This window comes from Leptodactylus fuscus, chromosome 3 (genome assembly GCF_031893055.1).
Source record: "Leptodactylus fuscus isolate aLepFus1 chromosome 3, aLepFus1.hap2, whole genome shotgun sequence".
Classification (NCBI taxonomy): Eukaryota; Metazoa; Chordata; class Amphibia; order Anura; family Leptodactylidae; genus Leptodactylus; species Leptodactylus fuscus.
In genome coordinates this window covers 25,798,023-25,816,590 of record NC_134267.1, presented here as the reverse complement: position 1 = coordinate 25,816,590, position 18,568 = coordinate 25,798,023, and the positions used below count along the sequence as shown (strand labels likewise).

The 18,568-nt window shown below is 49.7% G+C and overlaps 1 protein-coding gene across 1 annotated transcript; it reads left to right on the top strand.

Annotated features, from left to right (window-relative positions):
• Positions 1 to 3,291: 3,291 nt before the first annotated feature.
• LOC142197165 (cullin-9-like) lies at positions 3,292 to 16,328 on the top strand. The gene is made up of 29 exons (XM_075267270.1): positions 3,292 to 3,442; positions 3,859 to 4,449; positions 4,765 to 4,919; positions 5,062 to 5,320; positions 5,450 to 5,601; positions 5,677 to 5,995; positions 6,150 to 6,300; positions 6,442 to 6,649; positions 6,725 to 6,915; positions 6,987 to 7,207; positions 7,472 to 7,709; positions 9,418 to 9,523; positions 9,700 to 9,927; positions 10,124 to 10,214; positions 10,582 to 10,753; positions 10,841 to 10,946; positions 11,048 to 11,143; positions 11,218 to 11,393; positions 11,465 to 11,598; positions 11,677 to 11,853; positions 11,946 to 12,046; positions 12,122 to 12,304; positions 12,541 to 12,698; positions 12,783 to 13,002; positions 13,686 to 13,875; positions 13,955 to 14,100; positions 14,222 to 14,336; positions 14,627 to 14,826; positions 15,432 to 16,328. The coding sequence occupies exons 2-29, from the start codon at positions 3,867 to 3,869 to the stop codon at positions 15,750 to 15,752; spliced, it is 5,397 nt and encodes a 1,798-aa protein (XP_075123371.1). The 5' UTR covers positions 3,292 to 3,442; positions 3,859 to 3,866; the 3' UTR covers positions 15,753 to 16,328.
• Positions 16,329 to 18,568: the final 2,240 nt, after the last annotated feature.

Genomic DNA, 18,568 nt, shown 5'->3' with positions numbered 1-18,568 from the left:
GGCATGACACTGGGGGCAGAGATGGAGAGGACGGCATGACACTGGGGGCAGAGATGGGGGGACATGAATCTGGGGGCAGAGATGGAGAGGACGGCATGACACTGGGGGCAGAGATGGAGAGGATGGCATGACACTGGGGGCAGAGATGGAGGGGGAGACATGAAACTGGGGGCAGATGAAGGGTGTATATGAAGCTGGGGGAGAGATAGAGGGGGGACATATAATGTACGGGTGACTGTAGGAGGATTATACTCTGTGCGGGCACATGAAAAATTAATGAGAATGGTCGGAGTCAACATAAAAGTGGGTGGGGCTAAATTTGCCGCGGCGCGCAAAGCACGTCGCACAATTTGTCCCTCTTTTGGTTCTTCAAAAGTTGGGAGGTATGGGTACAGGGGGCAATGGAAAGATGTTAGGGGGGGGGGGGTATTGTTGGGGCATCGGGTGTGCGGCACTGCGGAGAGGGAACTGGGGCAATAATATATAATATATAAGTTTTTAGCTGGAGAACTACAAGGCACACAATCCCTCCAAAGATATGTGTGCTTTGTATTAATAATGATGTAGGCTGCTATGTTACTAGCATAGCAGCCTGTTTGGGGGTGGGACTTTCACTTTAAAGGAGTGTTCACGTTGCGTTTTTGGCCTCCCTTGCCGGGGTACGTTGGTAACCAGTCACAATCAGCTCTCCATTTATCCCTGCACAGAGAACTGCAGGCCCCCCCTTTTTTTTAATGGCCAGTTCTTCGTGCAGGGATAAGTTGAGCTGATTCTGACTGGTTACCAATATATCCCGGCAAGGGAGGCCAAAAACGCAATGTGAATAAGCCCTGAGGATTTATTAGGAGGGCTCTTATAGATGGTGTTGGCTCTCTATAGGCGCTGCCACACGTAACAGATTGTACCTGCAAATAGAATCTGATTAAGCCTTGTAAAGCTGCTAAATAAAGGGAAATGTAATACAGAATTGGTATGACGCAAAATAAGGTAGTTTTAAAATGGCGAGGGGGGCCCAGACACTTAGGCTGTATGGGGCCCCAAAATTCCTGATGGCGGCCCTGGATGGAGACATCACTATGAGGCAGACGTCATTGCCGCTTCACCATACACTTCCTCTGCTGTGGTCGCTTCCTTCTTCCGAAAACTGGAACGTCTTCTATACCAGAGCCAAGTGTCCAGGAGGTCTGAGGGACCTGAAACATCTGAGGAACCTCCCCCACTACTGTCAGATAGGAGTAGTGAGCCAGATGGTTAGGTAAAACCCACCAGTAGATCCAGCCGGACTGTGAACATGTCAGTCACAATGTGGAGGCTTTGGGGGCAACACAGTGGCTCAGTGGTTAGTTTTGCAGCTTTGCAGTGCTGGAGTCCTGGGTTCGAATCCCGCCAGGAACAACATCTGCAAGGAGTTTGAATGTTCTCCCCGTGTTTGCGTGGATTTCCTCCCATTCTACAAAGACTGATAGGAAAAAAATGTACATTGTGATCCCTATATGAGGCTCATAATTCTATATAGGGAGACCCATGTCGGAGCTGCAGAGAGGTCCTCCCCACCAGAGGGGGCAGTATAGACCGGTTATAATCAGGAGAGCATCAATACCAATCCACTAGTTCAGACGCAAACCCAGAGTATCAAACCACGGAGCCCGGAGATCCTAAAATTTCTTACGGGTCCCCCTTTTTTTTTGATTCTTCCCCAATCTCAGCATCCCTTTTCGCTCAACATTTTTTGAATTGTAGCAGAACTTTTTCCAGGTGGAGGTCAGGATGTCCATGGAAGGGGAAGACAAGACCCAGGACAAGGGACCAGACTTGCCTACTAGATGTCGTCTGCAGGAGGTTGTAAGGGGTTCACATACTTTTAACCTCCCTCTCTGTGCAGCCTATTAGTGATATTTTGGATGAGGCAGTTCCTGTGTGATAGGCAGAGCTGATCGTCTACCGAACATTGAGGGCAATATTACATGGAGCCTCCTGCCATCGTTATGGAGCTCCTCCCCTCTGTGGGGGTATACGGATCAGGCCGAGGTCACTGACCCCTGAGATGGTGCAGACATTACACCCAAAGTCCTATTAGTTCACCTATTGAGGCCTCATACAGTGATAACGTGGCCGTAACATCCCGGGTCATCTCATACCCATATGTAGGGGTGTGTAATATGGAAGCTATAATATGTCTGACACATGGTCAAATGGGAGGGGTGTAATTCATTTTATGGTGAGCCACAGGACAGGCCAAATCTTGTAGAGGTCAGGAGCCCCGGAGCCCCACATGGTACAGCGCCATCATCTGACTGTCCACAAGGACCACACATCCTGCACAAGACTCTGGATATACATCCCACTGGCTGTACAGCAGCTGCCTGGCACTGAGGACTCGTATATCACTGCCACCGCTCAGTGCAGCGCCATACAATGATATTAACTGTTTAGCTGCTGCTGATGTGCACCAGATTGCGCCAACACCGCGTGTCCCCCTGACCACCGCTTCATAGTTACAGCCAAGAATCCTTCACAGCCCAACCAATGAGCAACTGCCCCTCACCCAATCTGTAACTCCTCCTCTAATCCATAACTCCTCCTCTAATCCATAACTCCTCCTCTAATCCATAACTCAGTTTCTAACTCCTCCCATAATAACTACGCCTATTCTCCAAACCATAACTCCACCTCTAATACACTAGCCCCTCCTCTTTATCCTAAATTCTCCAAACCTGTAACTCCTCCTTTGATATTACAGACTCCACCCAAATTCCTCCTCTTACACATCTGGCTCCTCCCCAAACCATAACTCCTCCTCCAACTAACATCTCCTATTTAATCCCTCCCTTATTTATAGCGTCCCATACATAACTCCTCCTCTAACACCCCTGACTCCTCCCCAATATCTAGCTCCTCCTCTAATCTATATCTATGCTTTCAATATTTGACTCCCTCCACCCCAGAATTCCTCCCCTGCGCTATAACCCCGCCCATCAAACGCAGGTCTCCGCCCCTGCTGCTATAACCCTTCACTTGAACTCAGGCTCCTCCTCTTCTCGTCCTAATTATTTGACACCTCCCCTTTCTAACTCCTCCCTCAATTACCGCTTGACTCCTCCCACCATTCTGACTCTTCCTTTTCAGCTGACTCCTCCCTTGTTTCTGACCCCTCCCACGCTTTCTTGCCCCGCCCCCGGGCAAACCTCCGATAAATCCGCGTTGGTTCCTTATAGTAATATCAGGTGGGCGTGGTTGTGCGTCATGTGACTAGCTGACCCGGAAGTGGAGATGCTGGAAAGGTAGCTGGAACTGAAATAGATGAGACCGGTAATATCAGCGATCACCTGCCCGTCCCCGGGCACCGACACAGGAAGCCAGGACGCCCATCTCATCCTGTTATGTGACGGTGCCCGCGGAGCCTGAACTGACGGCGTGACAGTACCGGCCGCTGCCGCTAGAGGTCAATGTTTTTCAGTGTGTGATGTCTTTGCTGCTGTAATCGCTGATGTCCACTAGAGGGCGCCAGATAAAGCTCATATAATCTTACCTGGGCTGTAATAACTGCTGTATTATAGTGAGGTTTGTCTGGTAGAATTAATGCAGCCCACCCCCTACACCCCTCATACACACCCCTACACCCCACACAGCCCTCATACACACCCCTACACCCCCCACACACCCCTAGACCCCACACAGCCCTCATACACACCCACACACCCCTACACCACTCACAGTCCTCACAACACACACCCCTACACAGCCCTCACAACATACACACCTACACCCCACACACCTCTACACCCCACACATTCCCACACAGCCCTCAACAGCACACACATGCCACCGGCAACCTAATATTCTGTGTTTCGTTATTAGTGTCCGCCATGCTGGAGGGGGAGCAGAGTAACATCAATCTCCTGGTACAGCTGGGTCCTAAGCTTCAGGCCCAGCCGGAGGAACTCCTGCGGCAACGATGGAGCATGGACGGCCATGTAGAGTATCTGATCCGCTGGGCGGTGCACAACACGGAGGAGACCGGGGCCGGCAGCAGTGGAACCACCTCACAAGCGGAGAACAAGTCCTCCAACATCCTCATGTGGATGTCAGCCGAGGAGGTATACAGCAACTGCCCCACTCTGCTGGAGAAGGAGAAGCCTGAGGGGCCCGGGGTCCCAGAGGAGAAGACTTCTCGGCCCCCGGATGACGGCGCCCTGCAGGAAATGACAGAAGACGTTCATAAGTTGGTCCAGAGAGCCGCCCGTCAGATGTCGCACAGCTGTGGCCCCGACTCGCCCGTCTTCAACACCATCCATGTGCTGAGCGCTTACGCCAGTATCGGCTCTCTGGTCGGAGTCTTCAAGGAGACGGGAACGCTGGACCTGCTCATGAAGATGCTCTGCAACTCAGAGGAGCAGATCCGTAAAAATGCCAGCAAGATTCTACGTACCCTGGTGTCACATGATGCAGGTGGGGAGGACGGCTGACATGGTGGGGGAGATGTTACACGGCATGATGGGAATTAATAAGCATCTTGCATAACTCTCCAGGGTTGTCACTCGGCTTTCCTGGGTTTCTGGATGGTAACCCTGACCATCTGTGTGGTGTTATGGGTGTATAACCAGGGTATCCAGTGACAACTCCTGGAGAAGCTGTACTAGGGCCATATTGGTTGTCACCCAGCTTTCCCTTAAGTACATGGCCTGACTGATCTGGACGAGTCCAGGACAATTACCGTATCCCTGGCGCTGCACTACATGATGGGTAGTTGTGTGTGTTTTGCAGGAAGTCGCGCCCACATCTTCTTGTATCTCAGTCAGCAGGACGGCATTGAACAGCACATGGATTTTGAGTCTCGCTTTACGCTGTTGCAGCTCTTTGCAGAGACCACCAGCTCGGAGGAACATTGCATCTCTTTTGATGGCATCCACCTACCTCAGGTAAGTGACCGCACCTCTGGTTATATAGAGTCATGTCCTCACATATAGTAAAGATATAGCAACAGCAGTGTGGTGTCTGGAGGGAAAGAGACCGTCCTAGGAAGGAGGCAAATCAGTAGATGGCCTGGTCTTTTTTTGACAGGTCCCAGGGAAGCAGCTGTTCTCATTGGTGAAACGTTACCTGTGTGTGACATCACTGCTGGACCAACTGAGCATTGACCAGCCAGATCATAACGAGAGGATCCGCCTACAGCGCCAGTTTGACTTCTGCATGGCCATGGGAAGCCTCATCCGTGAGCTGGTGTGGGCCATGGGCTGGAGGATGGATGGGCATCAGCCTGTGTCTCATGACAGGGCCCGTGTGCAGCGTTGTCAGGGGTTACAGCGGACGGCTGAGCCAGGTGAGTGCTGTCATGTGGCAGGCATTAGGAAATCCAAGTGCCAAGGTTACCTGCCAGCAGTGATAAGTTGTGGGACTTGCCTTGTCTGTTGAGGCCTGTGGATTATCCTTGCGCTCTATCTCCCTGCAGAGACTTTGGAGCTGAGTGGGGTGGAGACCACACTGGGTGGTGGGACCATCTCACAGAGTGACTGGTGGGAGCTTCTCTTCTTCATCCGACAACTGGACGATGAGGACCAAGAGAAAGTGTTGGAGGTTGTCGGAAAGAATGTGGTAATGCAGGTGAGCTGAGGGTGAGTGGCAGGTGATGTTACCTGAGGACACGTCACCCCGTTATCACCTCTTTCTTCTCCATAGGACTTTCTTGCCCTCCTCCAGATGACTGTGACTAACAGAGCAGCTCGAGACATAGTCCGGCTCCTGTGTGACCACTGTCAGGGCCACCTCCTTTGTGACCTGCAGAACTCGAGCCTTTATACCCGGTTCTGTCTGATGCCAATGTCCGTAGTATCACAGAAGCCTGGGGCTCGTCCTGATGTCATGGAGGGAGAGGAAGAAATCTGCAACTCACAATCAGCTGGGCCGTGTGGAGAAGGAAAGTCTGACCTCCAGATCTTGAACACCTTGCTTCTCCTGGAGGGACTACAACTCTCAGCTGCAGAGGAGGAGACAGCGGGTGAGAGTAGAGTGTTGCACAAGGTGTAATATGGTGCCGGGGTCACTGCTCATGGTCATGCCCTCGTATCAGTCCTGTGTTAGGACCATGAGACCATCTGCAGCATCATTAAACTACTCACGGCCATCTTTGACATGGTTGCCTGTGTGTTCAGGAACCATCAGTGAGGAAGAGGCTGAGATTAAGAGATCACTGGAGAGCTGCCGAGCGCTGGTGCATAATGTCCACCATGATGGGTCAGAGCACGAGGGGTCCATGACATGTGGGAGAAGTCTTAGGAGCTCCAACGGAGAATCTTCACTAAGGTAAGAACTTGTGACACTTATTCGGGGGTGGGGGTCACTCATTAATTGGCGTTCAGCTCGGCCAATCAAACCTGAGAGCTGTCTGCAGCATGAGTTTGGGCTGAGCAGAGGATGATGGGAGTCACTCTCTTCTTCTTTTAGTAAGAAGATGGTAAAGATGTTGGTCAAGCTGTTGATGGCTCAGATGAAGGAGAAGCTTGTGGTGATCACGTGTCTGCAGCTGACCTATGTGCTTATGTCCAAGTATGACTGGCGGGTGCTGTTTGCCACGGAGGGCGGGGTGCGGGCAGTGTTGGGCTGTATGCAGGAGTATCAGAGCTCAGCTGCCATCCAGCATATCGGCCTGGCGGTGAGTACCTGCCCTTCCTGCAGTGCCCCAGTACGTGCAGTCTCCATCTTGTAACCCACACTCCTTCACTGGCAGGTCCTGAAAGTGCTGACCGGGGTGGGAAGCTGTGACCTGCGAGGAAGCTCCCGGCGATACACCCTGAATCCTGGAGACGCTCAAGTGATGAAAGAAATCTTCTCCAGTATCGGATCGGCTGCCAGTGGAAGCTCCACCAGTCTCCTGAGGGCCATCCCTGGGGCCATCAGCAAGCTGCAGGGCACAAAGGGGTAAGGGGTCAGGTCAGCAGTGCCATCATCTCTGATCAGCCGCCATTATCTCATAACCTTCTACATTTCAGGTGCTTCACCTCTGTGTACAATGGACTGCTGGTCATCCGAATGTTGACCGAGAACCATGAAGCCCTGTCTGAGCAACTCTCTGGGGGTGAGCTGTCTGCTGTCCTCCAAAGCTTCACTGGAGATAGCAACTCCATGTTCAGCCGCCTGGACGTCCTCATACAGAAGCAACTCCGCGATCTCATAAAGAACGGTCAGGAGAAGAGCGGTGCTGACAGCAAAGGTGCTTCTGTCTCATCATTGCTTATGTGCCTTTTCCTCCTCACCCCCCCTTCTGCCTCTTCCTCCTCACACCCCCCTTCTGCCTCTTTGCCCCTGCCATCCCATCCTTCTGCCTCTTTGCTCCTCTTTGCCCTCATCACCCTCTTCTTCTGGCTCTTTGCCCCTGCCATCCCCTTCTTCTGCTTCTTTTCCGTTGTCTCCTTCTCCTGGTGCCTCCCTAGATAGTGTTGGCCTTAGTGCCCTGACTCACTGATGTCCCTTTCAGAGGTTGCCCCGGCTCAGGCTCTTCAGGACATGGATGTGGCATCGTTGCTGAGTGGCCTGAAGGACGTGCGGCTGTGTCGGGAGTTGCTGCCATCTTTGGAGCGTTGTGTCTGTGACGACACCTCCTCTCTACCGTGTGACGTCTCCCAGCTCCTCGCAGCCCCCGACTTCTTCCTGCAGCTTCTCTCCAGTCTTGAGCAGCTCCGCAGTGAGAAGCGGCTTCAGCTCTGTATCTACAGGTGAGGGCCCGAGTTACTATGGAGAAGAGCAAGAGCCCTGTGTGTTCATGTGAACTGAAGTGAGGGTTTAACAGCCTAAATGAATAGTACAGGCGATGATAAGAATCTTTGTAATATATTTTGTCAGGGAGAAATGCTTCTTCCTCCACTTATCAGGCTGATTTCCTGCCTCCTTCCTCTGATAAATTGCCTTTCACTGTGAAAATCACTGCTGTATCCATATCGCGATGGACTACAGGTCACCTGACTTATGTCTATAGAGAGGGTAGGGGTGAGCAGGAAGTGCAGGAGATAAGAAAGACACAAAATAGAAGCTTACTATCAGAACAAATACGTTTTATTCCCATCAGTACAAGACAGTACTTTTCTGCATATGTCCTGCACGGTCCAGAGTAAGAGGGATAGTTATACAGCAGATTCTTCTCTTCTCACTGTGTGCAATGCATAGAAGCTAGTCTGCAGCCGCCAGCTCAGGGAGAACTGCAAAGTACATTTCTAGCTTGCAGTGGGGAAAACTGTTCATGTGAGTGATCTCTGATCATAAGATGGGATTTTACATGGGTATGAACTATAAAGAGGGACTGTGTTCATGGATGTGGTATGTAGATAAGGTGGAACTTTGCATGTTTGTAATTTATTTGTATAAAATTGGACTACATTGATATGGTCTGTCCATAAGGAGGGATTGTGTACATGGGTGTGGAGTCTTTATATGGTAGGGCTTTGCATAATTGGGATCTATATAAGGTGGGAGGTGGGGTGCAATGGTATGTTCTGTGTATTGAGAGACTGTGGAAAAGTGTGGTCTGTATAATATTGGGCTCTGCATGTGTGTGGTCTCTGTATAAAGTGGGGCGCTGCATGGGTGTGGTCTCTGCATGGGTGTGGTCTTTGTATAAGATTGGACTCTGAATAAGTGTGGTCTCTTATAATTTGGGATCTCTTCCTGGGTGTGGTCCCTGTATAATGTGGGAGCTCTGCCTGGGTGTGGTCTCTGTATAAGGTGGGGCTCTGCATGGGTGTGATCTCTGTATAAGGTGGGGCTCTGCATGGGTGTGATCTCTGTATAAGGTGGGGCTTTGCTTGGGTGTGGTCTTTGTATAAGGTTAGGCTCTGCCTGGGTGTGATCTCTGTATAAGGTGGGGCTCTGCCTGGGTGTGGTCTCTGTATAAGGTGGGGCTCTGCATGGGTGTGATCTCTGTATAAGGTGGGGCTTTGCTTGGGTGTGGTCTTTGTATAAGGTTAGGCTCTGCCTGGGTGTGATCTCTGTATAAGGTGGGGCTCTGCCTGGGTGTGGTCTCTGTATAAGGTGGGGCTCTGCATGGATGTGGTCTCTGTATAAGGTTGGGCTCTGCCTGGGTGTGGTCTCTGTATAAGGTTGGGCTCTGCTTGGGTGTGGTCTCTGTATAAGGTGGAGCTCTTTACAGGTGTCATCTCTGTATACAGTAAGGTGGGGCTCTGCATGGGAGTGGTCTCTGTATACCGTTAGATGGGGCTCTGTATGGGTGTAGTCTCTGTATAAGGTGGGGTTCTCCATGGGCGTGCTCTCTGTGTATGTGGTAGAGCTGTATGGTCTTTGTATAAGGCTGATCTCTACATGATGGACATGGTTACTGTGTATAATGTGGGCCACTGTACATGAGCCTGGCCTTTCTAACCAGAGGTGTATGTTGTGGCCCCTCACCTCTGCCATCATTTCTGGTTCCAGGATCCTGCACAAAGCTCTTCAGTTACATCCGGAGGAGCCGATTCCCTGGCACCAGAGCATCCGACCAAGCATCAGTGTCCTGACCATGCACTGCGGCGAGAAGGAGGTGACGGGGAGGGGATGCTGGGACAGACCGTATAGGACAAGGGGGGACTGGGATGGGGGAGGGATGCCACTTTTTACATGTATGAAGTTTTTCCATTATAGGGCAGGAGCCGGAGTGGGGGAGGGGCGGTGTCCACATTAAGGGGACAGGTATTGGTATTAAACTCTTCCTTGCAGCTTGTTCTGGAGGTGGCGCGCTTCCTGCACAGTTTGGTGTTGGTCAGTAAGGATTACGCTGTGCTCCTGCGCTGTCTGGATATAAGAGATGTTCTGAAAAAGGTGATCATTAAACACGGCTCGGACCTGCAAGTGGCCGCGGATCTACGAGACCTTGTATGCTGCTGTGAGGAGGCGGCCATTTTGTACAAGACCATATCCATCAGTATTCTGACCTCCTGCCTCCAGGTGAGAAGTCTGACCCCTTCCCTGACTAGTACGGTCACAACCCCCATCCTCCAGACTGACCGCTCCACAGACTGAAGGCATCCTGACCAGTGTAGAGGAGAGAAACCGGACCCGCAGGCCACTTCTTCCTGACCCTCAGCACCCCCTGGTCCTCTGTCACATGCATTAGGAATGACCACATCTGTTCTCCCATCAGATGGTTCTGGAGCAGATAGACGATCAGCGGCGCCATCAGCGGCACATCCGAGTTCCGTTCTTTGCTGATTTTCTGAGGTGCCTTGGCCGAGGTGAGCGCTGACCCTTCTGATCTTGTATATTGATTATCACCAGATACAGAGACAGGCGTGTTTTATCAATCACATACATGTAACATGGATGACCTGGGTAGGGTACAAAAGTAGCCACGAAAATGAGTGCAACATCAATGGGTGTCAGTGGAGGCTTTCAGAATACTTCGTAATGGTGGTGTCAACTACAGTGTCCACCAGGAACCAAAAAACTGCCTCTGTATGGGTGGGCTTGTGTGTTCTCCCCCATCCTTCGGCCTTGTGTCTGTCCCTTCCACACCCATAGCTTTCTCTCTCACACCCTGAATTACCCCAGAGTCCTGGAAGTGACAGTTCACTGAATAATACGGAGGGATCCTTCCTGCAGATTCCGGGGCCAGACAGAAAGAAAAGAAGTCTTGGGAGAAGATTGAAGTTTCCTCCAATTCTCATCGCACCAGTAGACTGACTGACGGGAACCCGAAAACTTACTGGGAATCTAATGGAAGCGCTGGATCCCATTATATCAACATCTTCATGCGTCGAGGAGTGGTGATCCGGTGAGAAGTCTAGTGTGTGGTGTGGGGTGGGGGTCATATCTGTATGGGTCTATAGGTATAACACGGGCTTGTGTCCCTTTCCTACAGGCAGCTGGTGCTGATCGTGGCCAGTGAAGACTCCAGTTACATGCCGGCCCGGGTGCGCGTGATGGGTGGAGAAAATGAGTCCAGCATCAGCATAGAACTGAACGCGGTCAGTCATGGTGTCAGTCCAGGCAGTATCGAAATTGTTGTCAGAATATTCTTGTCGTTTATGTTAAGGTCTATGTATGTAAATTTTCCCTCTGCATTTAGGTGAAGATCTCTAGCTCCGCCTCCCGCGTCGTACTCCTGGAGAACGCCACTCGCTTCTGGCCAGTGGTTCAAGTGAAGATTAAGCGTTGTCAGCAGGTACTGGGCTGGTGTCATGTGTCTTCGCTGAGCTCTTTTCCTCGCTCTTGTCATGCAGCATTGTTTCCCCGCAGGGCGGTACTGACACGCGGGTGCGCGGCCTAGCAGTCTTGGGGCCGAAGCCGACGTTGTGGCCACTGTTTAAGGAGCAGCTCTGTCGGAGAACGTTCCTGTTCTACACCAGCCGGGCTCACAGCTGGGGGCAGGAGATCTGTGAGAAGAAGGAGCGCTTGTTACAGTTATTCAGCAGGTGGCTCTGTTATCACTTGGGGTAGTGGGGGTCCGTCACCTCCACAGTACTGATTGTTTGTTTTGTTGCAGGTTGAACCGCGCCTTGTCACATGAGCAGGAGTTTGCCGATCGGTTCCTGCCAGATGATGAGGCTGCCCAGGTGCTGGGTCGGATCTGTTGGGAGGCCCTGATATCCCCCCTGGTGAGGAGCATCACCACCTCAGGTACAGAACCCACCATACCTTCCCTGTACTGCTCACGTCTTGGATGGGGCAGTCACCCTGCATCTTCTTCCCTTTCAGACCCTGGTGGAGTCAGTCCCCTCAGTTGGCTTCTTACCCAGTATCTTGAGAACATTCAGGGCTCTCGACGACCTAAGGCGCAAACTTCAGTCTTCAACATCCGGGTCCATAGGTTGACCCATCTCCTGGTACATGTGGACACCAATCCTCTAGACACCGCTGGCCTGAAGCCCCCCAGTGAGTACTGTATATCATCACCTATAGGAGATCTCCATGTATGAGGTTAGGGGGGTTGCTGTTGTAACATTTGCTTCTCCTCTTAAACTCAGGGCATCCCGACTCTTCCCAACTTTCTGCGAGACCCCCCGATTCTGGATGGAGCAGTATGGCAGGGATCGCTCAGTGCTGGCAGGGAGTGGTTCGGAAACAGGTAGGTACTGCTCCAGGGTTGCCAGGGGTTGGCATGCCCACCAGGTCTGGGTGTAATTTTCTTTGTGTCCACCAGGTGCAGCAATTTCTAGAGATGTCCTGGAATGATGTGGATCTGGTTCCCTGTTTCTTCTCCATGTACCAGACTCTTAGACGTGACATGGACGAGATGTTTAGACAACAGACACGGTTCTTATTGTCACTGCGCCAGGGCTTCTGTGAGGGGCTGTTACAGTTGCCATATCTCACCGTGCTGCATGTGAGTCTGTGTGGCCCCTCTCTTGGCTGTACACGGTGTGGCCCCTCTCTTGGCTGTACACGGTGTGGCCCCTCTCTTGGCTGTACACGGTGTGGCCCTTTCTAGTTTCTGTACATGGTGTGGCCCCTCTCTTGGCTGTACATGGTGTGGCCCCTCTCTTGGCTGTACATGGTGTGGCCCCTCTCTTGGCTGTATACGTCGTTTCTCACTTCCAGCCTGGTTTTTATATATTGCAGGTTACAGAACAGTTTGCTCGCTATATAGATCGGCTAATAACTGCGATTCGTGCAGATTCTTCCGATCTCCGATCCCTGGAGCAGCTCCAGCAGTTCTTGGACTTTGTGCTGTTCTTGTCTGATCTAGAACTGGCCAATTCTTTTGAGCATTTTTACAGGTCAGAAAATTCTACTGTTTCCTACGATGCTCTGTGCTGCTGTTTCTAGGCCCTGGATCCCATGGTGGATGCTTTGTGTTGCAGGCATTACCTGGCGGACCGACTTCTCTCTCTCGGACCCTGCTGGCTGGAGAACTCTGTGGCCGATCACATAGGAATTTGTTTCCCAAACCGAATCCCTCAAGAAATGCTGAAAAACCTGCAGGAGGCGAAAGATCTGGAGAGAGAGGAACATCTGTACAGGCTGCAGGAGCGAGATCGAGGGGTCTTATCTGAGGAGGTGGATGAGGAGGACGAGGAGATGGTGAGAAGATGAGGATGGGGACAAGATGGAGAGGAGGAGATGGGGATGAGATGGTGTGGAGATGAGGATAGGGAGAGATAGTGGGGAGAGGGAGATGGCAAGGAGGAGATGGTGAGGAGATGAGGATGGGGACAAGATGGAGAGGAGGAGATGGGGATGAGATGGTGCGGAGGATGGAGACAAGATGGTGATGAGGAAAGGAGGATGGGGATGAGATGGTGAAGAATAGAAGATAGGGAGAGATAGTGGGGGGAGGGAGATGGCAAGGAGGAGATTGTGAGGAGGAAGTTTGATGGGATGGAGGAGGAAGATTTGGTTAGGAGGATGAGCAGTAGTATTGGAGATGGGTGAGGAAGAAAAAGAGACTTTGGGAGAAGTAGGGGTATGGTTAGTAAGGGGAGATGGTGAGTAAGAGATGATAGTGGGGAGGAGATGAGGAGGAAGAGGGGGTGATGAAGGAGATTGTGAGGAGGAGGAGGTGAAGGTGATGGGGAGAGGGGCTTTTGCTTAATGAGTTGCTGGATGGGGGAATAGACTGAGAGGAGAGATAAATCCAGTGTGGATATTGCTGCGGTGCGGTGTTCACGTCTCCTCGGCGGTACTTTATGACTGAGGGCCTCATCTATGATGGCGCCTTCTTCTGTATTGTATTTGTCGCTCCTCATTGTGTTTTTCATCTCAAGGTCTTGGAGGAGAGCTCGGTGCTGAACATGGATGAGGATGAGAACATGGAGGATGTTGAGGTCCATATCTCTGTGCTTTCTCCTCGATGCTGGTCTATATCCTGTCTCTGCTACCTGGACAATCCCTCCAAATATTTCCCAGAGACCCTCAGCACCCCTCTGCAGCACTTCACTGACTTCTATACAAAGAGTAAGAGTCTTCTGCTATGTCTCCAGTGCAGACTCCTCATAAGCATGTGTGTGCTGATCATTCCTTGTGCTTTCCTTAGGTCAGACCGCTCTGATGTCGGACCTTACTCCGTCTCGGCGGCTGCAGTGGACTTGGTTGGGGAACGCCGAGGTACAGTATGGAGACCTGACGCTCAGAGTCTCCACCCTACAGATGTTCATCTTACTGCTTTTCAACCAGCACAAGGTAAGATGGGAGTTTAGCTAGAGACATGTCCAGGATCCTCCCGATCACCCGGATCCTGAGCTTGTATGATGTCTGTGTTGTCAGGCAGGTCTCCTTTATTTCCTATAATGTCTATTGCCAGGAGGTCACCATAGAGGACATAGAGCGGCTCACAGGGACATCTGGATCTTTCCTTATGAACTCTCTAGACTCCCTGATCAACGATACTGGAATCCTCTCCCGCCATGGGAACACAGGTGAGAATTGGGAGATTGTGAGATGACCAGAGAAGGGGTCCCTAGATTCATGGCTCGGGAGTCTGTATTCAGTGACCGATAACATGGTAGTAATAGTAGACATGACTGTGATGTGGATTAGCTGTCACTACCAATATAAGCACAAGGTAAAATGGCTGCCAGCGATCACTTCTCTGTGTTTATAAACTATTGTGAGGGTCTAATAGAGGCCTTCAGTGTGGTGCCTGCTGGGCCGGGATAGTATATACAGTATATAGACCCCCTATAATGTTATCTGGTCTTTATTCCAGGGTGTCTGTCTGTGCGTGAAGCAGCTCTGCATGACTTAGGATCACGGACAGTCCTTGATTTCACTGCTAGACGGGATGACAGGAGGACGTCAGAGGAACTTACCAGCAGGCTAGAAGAGAGGAGAAACTCTGTGCTGTGTAGACTGGAGCGGGTCATGAAGGAAGAGCGGGAGATCCGTATGGACAAGCTGCTCTTCAGGGTAGGTCATGTACATAAACATTAAACTTGTACATAAACAAGTCACAGTTCCCAGGTTCTTTATCTTTATGGCTGTCTTAGTTCAGTGATTTGTATAGAATGACATGAACCATGTGATGCATTCATTCCATTATCTGTTCATTCCATTATCACTCTGGATAATGGAATGAATGCATCACATGGGTTCATGTCATTCTATACAAATCACTGAACTAAGACAGCCATAAAGATAAAGAACCTAGGAACTGTGATTTGTTTGTTTTTATATGTATATAGTAATAAGCCTCTTCCCCCCCCCCCTCCCTCCTGAAATCCTATCCCTATGTGTCCAGTTGTACATAAATATGCAGCCTTCAGAAAGTGTTTTTAGATATATCTGAAGAAGAAGAAGCCTAGAAGCTTCGAAACGTTATATTCTGTAATCATTATGAGTTAGCCATTAACAAAGGTATCACCTACTGAAGACTTGCAAGTTTTTTGTTTTTTATATTTCATCCCCACTGGCTAACACGGTAGAAAAACAAACATTTTCCTTATATGAATAACTAAGTGATGTGACCCCTGCTTGACACCGTCCCCTCCTGCTCATCCTATTCTATATTGTAGGTTCTTGATGGTTTCCGGAGTGAGGTGTCTTCCACGCTGCCCCATGACTGTGGTGTCCCTGATGTACTCCCTTGTATAATGCGTCAGCTGGATAAGGGTGTTATCTATAGGAAACCAAGCAATCTGTTAATACTCTGTTATAAGGTCGAGCCTCTGCCCCCCGTGGAACTTTGCCCCCTGACTTCACATGCAGAAACTGTGACTCAAATCCAACCCCAAGTGTCAGAATTCTGCAGTGTACGTAAAGTCAGTAGTAACATTGCCCCAGTCCCAGAGGAGCGGCCGACCTTCAGCACATTCAGGTCTATGGAGAACTCTTGAGCAGACGGAGGCGGCAGAGAAGACCGATTTAGCAGAAGCTTCTGCGTCCTCCAGGCTGTGTCATGTTCTTTGGGATCTCCAGGGCACTTCTGGCTTGGGTTAACCTCAGGTTCTGATTTTTCTGTGTATCGATGCTTTGCTGGTTGACCCATGACCATAGCTGTGCCTTTCTGGACTCCATGTTCATGTGATCTTGGTCTTTGTTGTCACATGTGGTGGTGGCTTCAGGGTCGTGAACTAAGCCGTAAAAGTCTAGAGCCAGCAGAGTTGACTGCATTGTGTTTTAGGAATGGGTGGGGAAGAAGGAGCTGGTGGCCCCTACCCTATCAGGGTGGGATTGAGATCACCACAGTTCCTCAGTACGACACCAAGAATGTGTGTGATGGATTGTACAGACCAGTAAGTGAGTGGCCATCTTGGCTGGTGCTAAAACTGTGCTCACCATAAATGTTCCTGTGCTCTTGGAGCGATATGGGCTATCTATGGGGGATATTGTGGAGTTGAGGCTTCATTAGTGGTAAGGCAGAGAGCTGTGCCACCAAAGTCTTCACAAAATCTTGGTGCAAATAAAGGTTTGTTGGTTTAATTGTGTTTTCTGTGAGTATATGAGGAACCTTATATTGGAATACAGACACATCAGGTGCCTCGTATAGAACAGACTTGGGTAGGTAGTTGCATAGGGGCAGGTGACGGATCTTGCTCTCTATTGCCCGTCCTTACTGTAGATATAGATTTGTAGTCGGCATTCTCACTTGACATAAACTGCCCTATAAGAAATCCATGAGTGTCCTCCGTCTCCAATCATTAGTGATGGTCCTCAGATGTAGAAGATCCCTGATGGAGGAGACACTTCTGTCCTGCTAAGACCTTCTAGGACATTCTTCTTAGGTAAGAAAATAGGAGACTCTGCTAAGGGAACTCCAGAAAATCGATTCAGCGTGATGATCAGTGACCCCAAAACGGATGAGATTTGCTCCACGTGGATTACTCAAAATGGCTTCTGCCATCTTACAGATGAAAAGTAGACAGAGAAGAAGCCTTGCACGAAGCATGGCCAGTTGTGAGGGACTATAAGGTTAGGTCTGTTAACTTAGTGGAGAATTCCTGGCCATATACTGTATCTACAGCCAAAAAGTCCTCAGTGAGTCATATGAGCCTTTTCAGGACTATTAGGGCACTTTTGATGAAGGCACAATAGGTTTAGACCAAGTTCTGCAGCTGAAACAAACTTTGAGAAATTCACTTATCTCTAATAGGAACAGATTTTGAGAAATCGTTCTCCTTGGTCTAGTTTGTTCCATATCCTTATTGACTTTCCTGACCTGTGAAATGGACTACTCTGATAGATTGAAGGTAGTCTCCTGCTAGAGTTGTCGTCCAATGACTTAATAGGGTTTTCTAATCTCCCTGTTTCAGCAGTTTGCCTCCTGTCTCTTTTTCTCACTTCCTGTATTCTTCAGCAAGCTGGAGGGAGGTGGCTATGACTGTTTGATGAAGATATAGACTTTGCCTTTACCATGAGAGGTTATTTATTATGATTACTAGAGATCATATATAAATGAAGTTCCAATAATCTGCACAGTAAATGTCTATTACATTACCCATGTTTGTATAGAACACTTACCTGCTTCTAGAGAATTGACTCAGTGCTATCTGTTTCCACAGATATATAAACACACTGGCGGAGCCTTTATCAGCAATTATCTGACCTGATTGTCCTAACGCAGAGGTATAGATAACAGTGAGAGCACTCCCCTGTCCCCCCTCCCAGAGAGCAGTGACTCGCGTTATCCGTCCTACTCACATAGGCTGTGCTCCATGGAAACAATGGGAGGAATAATTACACATAGCAGGAAAACAAAGCAGCATTGCTAAAGCAAAGTATTTAAGAAAACTCTTGAATTTACATAAGCTACAGTATAGCCAGGATCCTTGAGAATACCTCTGTAAGGGCCTTTTCCGTGTACCAATAATCTGCCAAACCAACGATTATTCCCAATTATTGCCCTACGAAAACACAAATTGATGTAAGATCCTGTCAATTAGGTGTAAACCACCTGCGCTGAGCTGTTTTGGATTGACACATGTTGTTCAGGAAAGTTGGACGGCAACTATAATGGGAGTAAGGCTGGGTTCACATTTGTCCTGCATTGAGGACTTTTAAAACAGTAGATACCTAATGGGCACTTGATGGGCACCAGTAAAATCAATGGGGTCTGTCTTTCCATCGTGGGTCCTCTGGTGGACCTGAACGATGGAGTTCATGGTACTAATGTGAACTTGGCATTAATCTCTACAATAGCGTCCCTTTATAGCTAGCTACAACAGGGGGTGCTATTGTATTGGTGTTGATGATAAGAATGCGCTGCTGGCAGAGATGGGGAGCGGTAAAACAAGTGAAAAATGATACAGAATATTACAATGAGGTTTGATCCAAAATAAATCTCTGACCCCGTATTTAGGGGATTGCTGTTTCTGTATAAACATGGCTACTTTCTTCCTTCCTACAAAATGTTGTACGTGTACATAGTGGTGATTGTGGAGGCCCAGGAGCTAGGCCCAAGTGGTCACCACAGGATCCCCTGCTAGAAGGGCCATTTAACCCCTTAGATACCACAGTCACAGAGCATGCTCACAACACTCTCCTATCACCTTCGCACCTATATATGGTACCACAAATAATTACAAAGGGCCTCATGGGGTGTTTATTGTCATAGTGACTGAGGCCCAACAACTGATCCTTGACACTTCTTGTCTCTTCTATGGTGTCTGCCATTATCTGACATTGTGGGCATTGTATTTTGGGGAAAAGCAGA